The sequence below is a fragment of the Miscanthus floridulus genome, chromosome 9, assembly GCF_019320115.1.
Source record: "Miscanthus floridulus cultivar M001 chromosome 9, ASM1932011v1, whole genome shotgun sequence".
Lineage (NCBI taxonomy): Eukaryota > Viridiplantae > Streptophyta > Magnoliopsida > Poales > Poaceae > Miscanthus > Miscanthus floridulus.
This window is the reverse complement of record NC_089588.1, coordinates 51,422,133-51,431,307: the sequence shown is the minus strand read 5'-3', so window position 1 is coordinate 51,431,307 and position 9,175 is coordinate 51,422,133. Positions and strand designations below refer to the sequence as shown.

General features: G+C 45.5%; 1 protein-coding gene and 1 non-coding gene across 2 annotated transcripts; one reads left to right on the top strand and one right to left on the bottom strand.

Annotated features, from left to right (window-relative positions):
- The first annotated feature begins 523 nt into the window (after window positions 1-523).
- LOC136484512 (small nucleolar RNA R71) lies at window positions 524-629 on the top strand. Its single transcript, XR_010766034.1, has one exon. It is a non-coding gene; the product is annotated as a small nucleolar RNA R71 (small nucleolar RNA).
- A 4,943-nt stretch (window positions 630-5,572) lies between these two features.
- On the bottom strand, window positions 5,573-8,267 carry LOC136481912 (uncharacterized). The gene is made up of 4 exons (XM_066479191.1): window positions 8,101-8,267; window positions 7,842-7,940; window positions 7,249-7,746; window positions 5,573-6,399 (listed from the first exon to the last, which is right to left on the bottom strand). Exons 1-4 carry the CDS (start codon window positions 8,137-8,139, stop codon window positions 5,857-5,859), a joined length of 1,179 nt encoding a protein of 392 aa, XP_066335288.1. The 5' UTR covers window positions 8,140-8,267; the 3' UTR covers window positions 5,573-5,856.
- Window positions 8,268-9,175: the final 908 nt, after the last annotated feature.

Sequence of the window (9,175 nt, the reverse complement as noted above, 5' to 3'; positions counted from 1 at the left end):
TGCTATAAACAAGATCTTTAAGGAAAACATAACTATTATTACCTTGGTTATTCACACATTGAGAAGAGTAATAATTGTTACCTCCTTGATTGTTGGAGCGCTGATTCTATCCTTGATGTTGTGGATGAAACCTGTTGTCGGTGTTGACAAAGTTGAGATCCTCCTAGGTCTTAGGACAGAAATTTATCAAATGTCTAACATCTCCACAGACTTCACAAGTCATGTGGGAATCCATGGCTTTGAGTGTCTCTTGGGCACTCATCTTCTCATAATGTTCTACTCGCTTTGCGAGCAGATCCATCTTAGCTGCAAGCATGTCAACTTCTTTAATTGAATGCATACCTCATTGATGGGGTTGGAGTCAATCATCGCTCCATCCTTGGTTAGAAACCATCTTCTCGATCAGTGTCTTGGCATCTGCAGCACTTAGCGAAAAGAATGCTCTACTAGCAGCAGCATCTAAATGGCTCCTATCTAACGGAACTAATCCATGGTAGAAAATCTAGACCGAAAGCTAGTCTTCCATGCATGGTGTGGGCATGCAGAGACATACTCTTGCATTCATTCCCAAGCTTCGGGAATTGACTCATCTGCTAGTTGTTGAAAACTAGAGATCTTATTGCGAAGAGCATTAGTCTTCCCCATAGGAAAAAACTTGACTAGGAAAGTGTTGGAACACTTGTCCCATGTATCTATAGCGTTGCGGTTAGAGTAAAACCATTGCTTAGACTTTCCTAACAAAGAGAAGGGGAAAAGGCAAAGATGTATAGCCTCTTGGGTCACTCCCTTTATGGTGAATGTGCTACAAATCTCCAAAAAGTGTTGGAGGTGAGCATTTGCATCCTCGAGGGCTTTCCCACAAAACGAACTAGCTTGAACCATCGTAATTAACGCTGGCTTAAGGTCAAAGTTAGCATTCCCATTGGTAACATTGGGTCCGATGGCTATATTAGCAGCCGAGGGTGCAAAAAAATCATGAATGAACTTATCGGCCATGGGCGTGTTGGGTAGTTATAGGATAGGAGGAAAAAGGATAAACTACTTAGGACAACTAAAAGCCTGGTTAGCAAAGCTAACACAAAAAAAATTTGATGCCAGTTGCCTTCTCTGGCAATGGCGCTAGAAATGCTTGTTGATACTTCTTAACGACTAGTGGAGGAATTCTGCAAGTGCATAGAACTATCATGTAGCACTTCGCTCGGTGAGTACCGAGTGTCAAATTTATATTTTTCCTATAGGAAGGCGAAAGGCTAATTTTATATTTTTAGTTAGGATTGGTAAGGTAAAGCCTAAGTGTATCCTAGGTAGGTGAACGATAATGGTGGATTGAGTGTGAACTACCTAAACAAACTAAATAACAAGCTACACTAGAGATAGCTAGGTGGGAGAGCGAGTGGTATATCTTTCAGTAACAAAGGGTAAACTAATTACTAGGAGAAATGCGCTGATACTTCAGGGCACAGCCCGCTTACCAACTAGGAGAGTTAGATAGACAAGGTCTGCCACGAGCCCTATGATTTAATAACTAGGCATAACATGGTGGAATATAGAGGATGGACAAGGCTGTCACCACTTGTCAACTACCACAATCTATCCGGAGGACTAGACGTATCCACATATAATCTATAGCCTAAGCACCTCGCTTAATCTATGGGCTTACTACTTCGATCCGAGCTCCGATGAAAGGAGATCAAAGTACCTGAACCAGATGGTGGAACCAGTACTAATGGAAGACTTCTAATTAAAGATAATCTATGCTATAATGCCAAGCAATAAGCACCTAAGCTCACTAATGATGAACAAAAATGAACATGTACTTAAGCAAAGCAAAGCAATAATACTAAATAAAGTACTGAATAAAGTAAATGCTAAATGAAAGAATTACAAAGGATTTATACCAGACCCAGAAAACTCTTTTGGACTTCGAGAGAAGCTTCGGTCTTGCTCTACTTCCACTACTAGACTACTACTCTAAAGCTAAGCAAAGCTAGAAAGCTTGGAGAAGCTTGGAAATGAATGGAGCACTTCTCCACCAAGCTCCACACCCCATATTTATAGTGTAGAGTGACAAGGGGGTATTTGCACGTAGCAGGAGGTCAGTTGGGTGCCTTGGGGCACCGAGCGACGCTAGGGGGTGTTGGCCGTCCCTTAGATGCACCGCCTCTTGAACGTAGTGCCTTGGTTGCTCCTCAATGGCAGTTGTGAAGCCAGCACATGCCAAGTTTTGGCTGGTAAGGCAGTTCCAAGGTCCGTTGGAGGCTCCCAAGTGTATGACGGTGGGCCAGTGGATCCATGGTCACTCCATCTCGTCCATCGGTGCAAACCGACTTGAATGAATGCTTTAGAATGCTTCTAGAGGAGCTCCCACGGATCGGTGATGTGGTAGGGGCCAAGCTAGCATAGGGCGATGCCCTTGTGGGGCCAACCAGCATGGAATGTGGACCACTAGCCCCACTATCATGTCCACTTGCTCCCTTTGTCCATTTTTGTCATCATTTTGCATATTTTTGCTATATTTTCCTGCATACAAATAATTCTACAAGCACAAGTGGAACTAAGTGAATTATAAATAAAATGCAACATTTGTGATGATGATTTACCTCACTTTATCATGCTTTTGGGTTGAATGTTGATGGTCAAAACAAGTGTTAGTGACCATCACCACCGTGCCCTGGTTAGGGTTTGCCCCTAGACTCGCCAAGGCAGAGTCATGTTCTTCCCTACGCCAGGGTCCGGTCGCCCAGATGACCTCCTTTTCTTCTCCAAGTTGATCCAAATCAACTCCAACAACTTCTCCTTTTGCAAATGTGCCAACACCACCATGTGTATGTGTGTTAGCATTTCACAAATATTTTTCAAAGGATTAGTCACTCAATTCACCACGCCACTCAATCCTAGCAATGATGCAAAGTGAGATCACTCGAGTGGCACTAGATGACCGATATGCAAATAAATTTTCCCCTCTTGATAGTACGACCATCTATCCTAAACCCAATCATGCACTTCTCTACATAACCTTTGACCGGTGAAATGAAATGCCCTAAGGTTATACCTTTGCCTTGCGTATTTCATTCCATCTCCTCCAATATTGATTCAACACATGCACCAACCATTCACAAATGATATGATCCACTTCATATCATCACATGACCGTATTGGTTTATCGATCTTGACTTCACTTGCTCTTCACTGTTATTTCAGTCCATCGGTGCCAAGTCATCACTCAACTTGCCCTTCACACTTGCGACCGGTCCATCAATCCAAGTCTTGTTTTGATCTTCTCCACCTTAGTCATATGACTCCATGTCATGTCTCATATGCAATGAGCCCCTTCATAACATGTGTGAGCCTTGCAACATTTCAAGCTATCTCACCTCCATGGCACGTATTGCTCACACACATGTATCTATGGACTAATCATCTGTGTATCTCACATAAACACATATTAGTCCACCTAGGTTGTCACTCAATTATCAAAACCAAACAAGGACCTTTCACCGAATGCCTGCCTCTGGAAGTAGATTAAAAAAGCAAAAAAGACAAAAAACCCATTATCGAGCCTGCTATCAGGCTCTCCGATCGAGTCCTGGCCTTGATCTAGGCTGCATGCTACCAATCTGCCCACTATGTCGTGGATCTGTCTGCCTTGTGGGTCCGCATGTCGTGCCGTCCAGCCTGCTAACAGAGGACCCAGCCATCACGTCTCTATCAGGACGTCGACTGCGCCACCACTCCTCCACCAGATATGGCCGCACCACTACTAGATTCGCCGTCGCTCCTCCACCAGATTCGGCTGCACCTCCATCGAGAGCCACCACAAGGGCCTCCTGGAGCTGCCCCGCACATGTTATGGGGAGCCACCTCACGTGCGCCCCCGGGGGCAGCGGCGCCCCCTCCGCCTCTGTGTGCTCATAGCCTTCACCTATGCATGAGCGCTGTTGGAAGCAGCGGCATAACATCTGCCTTCGCGAGCGCGTGCCTCCATTGCCTCTGCTTGAGCGCTGTCGGGAGCAACATCGCGTCCTCCACCTCTCTTTGTGACATGTGAAGAGAAAGAGAGGGGAGGCTATGAGTGAAGAGAGAAAACCCTAAGGCATTGTTTATATATGGATAGAAATTAATTTGTTGTTGGGCTTGTCCAGATTTCAAGAGTCAGGCTATCTAAGGCGCATGCCTCCGTAAATTAATTTATAGAAGAGGTGGACGTCCTAAAATATCCTACCTTTGTTAATGATATATTTTCACATCTGGACATTTTAAGAAGCCCTTCTTTTTTAATCTATTTTCAGAGGCGGTCACTTTTTAAGTATCTTCGTAAATGAGTTGTCTGTCTCTAAAAATCATGGGAAATTTTGGGAGGCAGTATGATTTTGTGCTCGCCTCCATTGATGCAGGGGCCTGTCTCCTAAAATGTTTTTAGTAGTAGTGGCACGAGGTGAGGCGCAAGATTTGGCAGCGGCAACCACGCGCGGGCGGAGGAGCAACGACACGGTGCGAGGAGATATAGCAGCAGTCATGTGCTGGCCAAGCTCCGAGAAGCAGTTATGCATACACCGGGCAAGGGGCGAGGCCTAGTGATACGCAGCATCTATGGCCAAGCAGAGGAAGAAGCGTGCGGTGGGTGCTGACCAAGCAGAGGAGGAACAATGTTGAGAAGAAAGTGGGAGAGGCCAATGTGTGGGGCCCATCTGTCTGGGACCTCAACTCAAATCTGATATCTTCGAAACCAAATATAAACATAGGATAACCCTATCCCTCTAAGAGCATCTCCAAGAGTTCACAATAATTTCTTTCCAAAACTATTGAGTTTTCCAAATTACCAAAAGGTACTGGGACAAATAAATAAGACCAGCTCCAACGGTTTCGAATAATTCTGTCCTAAAAATATAGAAGATAATTTTACGTCACGAATCTTATAATATTTCTAAATTATCCTAACCACTTTTATATATTCTTTCTCTCTTATACATTTATATCAGGAACTATTTTCTACTCTTTATTCTTTCATACACCCTTTCACCTTAGATTGGCAGACCGATACGCGCGTCTTCCATGCGTGCATATATCCACGTTTTTCGGTGATTTTTTTAGGTGCCTAAAGATTGGGAGGTGGGATCGGGAACTTTTGGATAAGAGGTTTTTCAGTTCTTGCCAAAAATCATAAATTGGTAGGAGTTATCGGAACTGTTGGAGATTTTTTTGAGCAACTGGGAACTCTTGGAGATGCTGTAACCAAACACAAAATGGATCGGACCTAACCTAAAAAGTTGGAATAAAACTAACCCATTACACATTAGGATACACTGAACCCTAAATGCGGACAAAGAATGGAGAGATAGCGAAATTGGAAAATGCGAACGGTGACGACGCGGCAAAGGCCGACTTCTGTCAAAAATAAGTGGGCCGAGTCAGCCGATTTTCTTTTTTACTGGCGGATTAGATTGGCCCAATCCAAGGGGCAACGCTGTTTGATTTACAACCCAAGCAAGCAGCAGTTTACAAGGAGCTTTATTATTTAGAATAAAAAAAACTTGGCAGTAGTACGTTCACAACGACTTTGGATCTAATAACGGGCTCCCAAACAGGCCCTGACCTGAAGTCTAAACATCAGAAGCAAAAGCACCATCACACGACCCATAAAAAGGGCAGAAGCGCACTTATATCGCAAAAAAGCAGATAACGAAATCAGCCAAACACAAATTGCTTGCACCAGTCACAACGCAACGGCTCGCAGGCAAGAAGCAATTGTACATCGCGTACATTCACGAACGCCCGCGGCCTGCTTTATGTAAGATCAGTGCAGTTTTTAATTCCTCTCGTAACAACACACGCGTTGCATTGCATTGCATGCTACGCCTACTGCTTCTGTGGCTGTTGCGGCTGGGAGAGGGAGGTATCGAAGGACCTCCTCCTGACGAGGAGGCAGGTGACCCTCGCCGCCGGCTGCATCTGCTGCGGCTGCTGCTGCTCCATCCCCCGCGTGCGCATGGCGTCGCCGAGCGTGCACAGCACGAAGTCCGGGCGGTGCAGCGAGAGCGGGAGGCGGTCCTCGCCGACGGCGAGCGCGGTGGCGTCCAGGAGCACGTGCCACGCGTTGCGGTGCGCCTCGGAGACCCAGTGCAGAGAGTACCGCGCGCCGGAGGTGGCGGTGGAGGAGGGCGACGACGAATTCGAAGGGGAGACGGCCGGGTAGGCGAAGAGGCCCTTGGGAGCGTGCTTGGACTTGCGCCGGAAGTACTGGCTGAGCTGGGAGCCCTTGATGCGCAGGTCCAGCCACGACTCCGGCGCCGCGATCACCTTGGCCTCCTTGTACGCCGCGAAGGCGCGGATGCAGTCGCTCTCCTCCTCCAGGATCGACATGTAGTAGCTGCTCCGGAAGAAAGGGTAGCTCTCCCCAACCTGCAATAGTAACCATTGTTACTAATTTGTTACAGTTGAGGATGACAAGTCTTAGCTAGGGATGAAAACGGATCGGATACGGACGGATATCACCGATATTATATTTGTTTTCACATTTCTGTCCGGATTAGGATTCAAATACGGATAGTGTCAACTATGTCGGATATGATACGATTGGATATCGACATCATAAATATGCGATTTGAGTATTCGGATATGGATACGGTATCGGATGTTGGATATCCGGACTCGGATACGGACACATCTCAACCCCTCTAAACGGATTCGGTTTTGAATACGGTCAGAAAATATCCGTACCGTTTTCATCCCTAGTCTTAGCTCTGATGGGCCTGACTAAATTAATTCTTGTGCTTGTGCAGGTGCATCAGTTTATTAATTAGATGCTCGGTCGGCCCATCTGGATAAAAATAACGCTACTTTGTGGTTGCTTCTCATGTAGGGTCGATTAAAGGGTCAAATGACTATACTAAATCATTGTGTCACACTCAAGCTCTACCATTTGCACCTCGTTGGTCCTCTATCTCAATGTTCCAAATCACCCAATAATCTATCGCAAAGCTTTGTACTAACTTCAAAACCAGGACCATGCATGTATTATGTGTTAACGAAACACCAAAAGAATGTTTCATGGAGGAATATGATCAACGAAAGTCACCGTAAAAACCTGTAACTTTTTCACCAATGCAAGTCGGGACCTTAAAATTTTGAACTGAAAGAATTAAGACCAGCTAGGGCACATGATGATGCTCAAAAACATTATTAGTGAAGTGGAGTTGTTGTAGTAATAAATTAACTAATGATAATGATAACCAACAACAGGCGGCCTACCAGCATCATGGCGTCCCTCGGCGTAGGCGCGAAGAGCACGAGGTACTCGTCGTCGGTGAGGCCGCAGTGGCGGAGCACCCGGTTCCTGGCCTGGATCTCCGGGATCGAGATGAAGCTCCCCGGGAACGACGACTTCTTGGTGAGCATGTCCAGCAGCCGCGACGGCTCCAGCCGGACCATGTCCACCATGTCGGGCCTCGCGGCGGCTGACAACGGCGACCCCACCGGCGACGACCGCCGCCGCTCGCCGCCGCCGGCCTCCGGCGACGACGCCGTGCTGCCGTTGCTGTAGTAGGTGGAGTAGAGGTCGTCCTTGTCGCAGCTGCCGTCCTGTATGAGGCCGTGCGAGTACTGCGGGTACATGGCCAGCACGTACTGCTCCACGTACTGCCGCTCGCTGGGCGTGATGGGCCCCGACCACCGCAGGTCCAGCCCGTGCAGCGTCGAGATCGCCTCCGCGATGATGTGCGCCGGGATGAACTCCCGCGGGCAAACCTTCTGCATACAGTATATATTTGCACCAATTAATTCTAATTCTCGGTGAAATTCAAGCATTTAATTTTAGATGTACTACTCCTACAGTAACTAGTTACCTTCACAACCATGCTGTTTGGCCTGCTTGATGATGTGCCAGGAGGGGGTTTGGGAATTGAGGCGCAAATTCCCTCTTTAAATTCTCCACCAAGTAAGCCCTGATGAGTTGGATGCATACATATATACAAACAACCAATAATTAGTACAAGACTGTAATAAGGAATTAAATCATTTTAGCTGTTTTAGTTACTTTTAGCAAATCACCACTTATTATCTATGGATCCTCTAGCTAGAACAAAAACTAGATGACATACATACCTTGTGTTCCATGTGAATGTGCTCCATCTTGCCACACATTTGTGCCGCTTTAATCGACTGTCTAGAGAGAGTATGTGTGTCCTTTGATGGCGTATGGAGCGGGCGAGAAGTCAAGTCACCACAAGAATTATGGAACAAGACGGATTAGACGGTATATAAGAAGAGAAGTGGGGAGTGGGGGGGGGGGGGGGGGGGGGAGCTGATGAAGCACTGAACAGGTTTCAAGGATGATGCTTGTGGTTTAGTAGGTGTTGTTGAATTGGATGTCTCACTTGGTTGCTTCTAAGTCTGGTCCTCAAGGAACAAGATATAGCGCTACTAGGATGCAACAGCTGTTTAACCATGGTTCTTGTTATATATATTATGCCATCCCAGTTCAGCACTGATTGATGAGGCACACACATAACAAATAATGTCCATGTCTCTATCAAAGGGAGCATAAACACTGTTGTGACATATATGAAATATCCAGTTGTTTCTATGTGCTGTTTAATTTGTGATGGTGTGGGTCTATGGCATCCAGCTACAGGTATATGCCATATTCCTCTGCATTATTGGAGGCTTGGTCTTTCTTCAGCTGCAAAAAAAAAAATGTTTCAACACCGTCGGATTATTGGACCTGCATGTACATAGCTAGAGTGCTATGTACACTAAGCAAAGAAATTTTAGAATGAAGAAACAAGTAAAGCATTTTGACTCAGTCAATAGATCTGTTAATCCGTTCTTGAATTTATCTTTAGGTTAAAGTAGGAGTAATTTTACATATATGGTGGCATGAATTTGGATTTACAGCATGTAGTATTATTATATGTTCATCAAATAATTTAGGAAAATATCAAACTGTGTATGAAATATTTTCAAACTACCTAGGTACAGATCCCCATGGATATTTTAACAATACTACAAGTTTTACTGTGTATATAAGTCAAGTGCAACTTTACTTCAAAACTGCTCAACTGTTAAAAATTAAACTTAAAGTGGTAATGACTGAATTTTAGAAGGTCTGATAAATTTGTTTTAGGAGTTCACCCTATGGCTATCCCGGCAGCAATAATCAATGGAATGATGGTCAATT

Excerpts from the sequence above, each read along its gene's own strand:
- LOC136481912 (XM_066479191.1), bottom strand. The coding sequence starts at position 8,139 with ATGTGTGGCAAGATGGAGCACATTCACATGGAACACAAG. Across the intron at positions 7,941-8,100 it reads ACATTCACATGGAACACAAG|GGCTTACTTGGTGGAGAATT; the intron begins GTATGTATGTCA and ends CCAACTCATCAG. Across the intron at positions 6,400-7,248 it reads CGAGGGACGCCATGATGCTG|GTTGGGGAGAGCTACCCTTT; the intron begins GTAGGCCGCCTG and ends TTACTATTGCAG.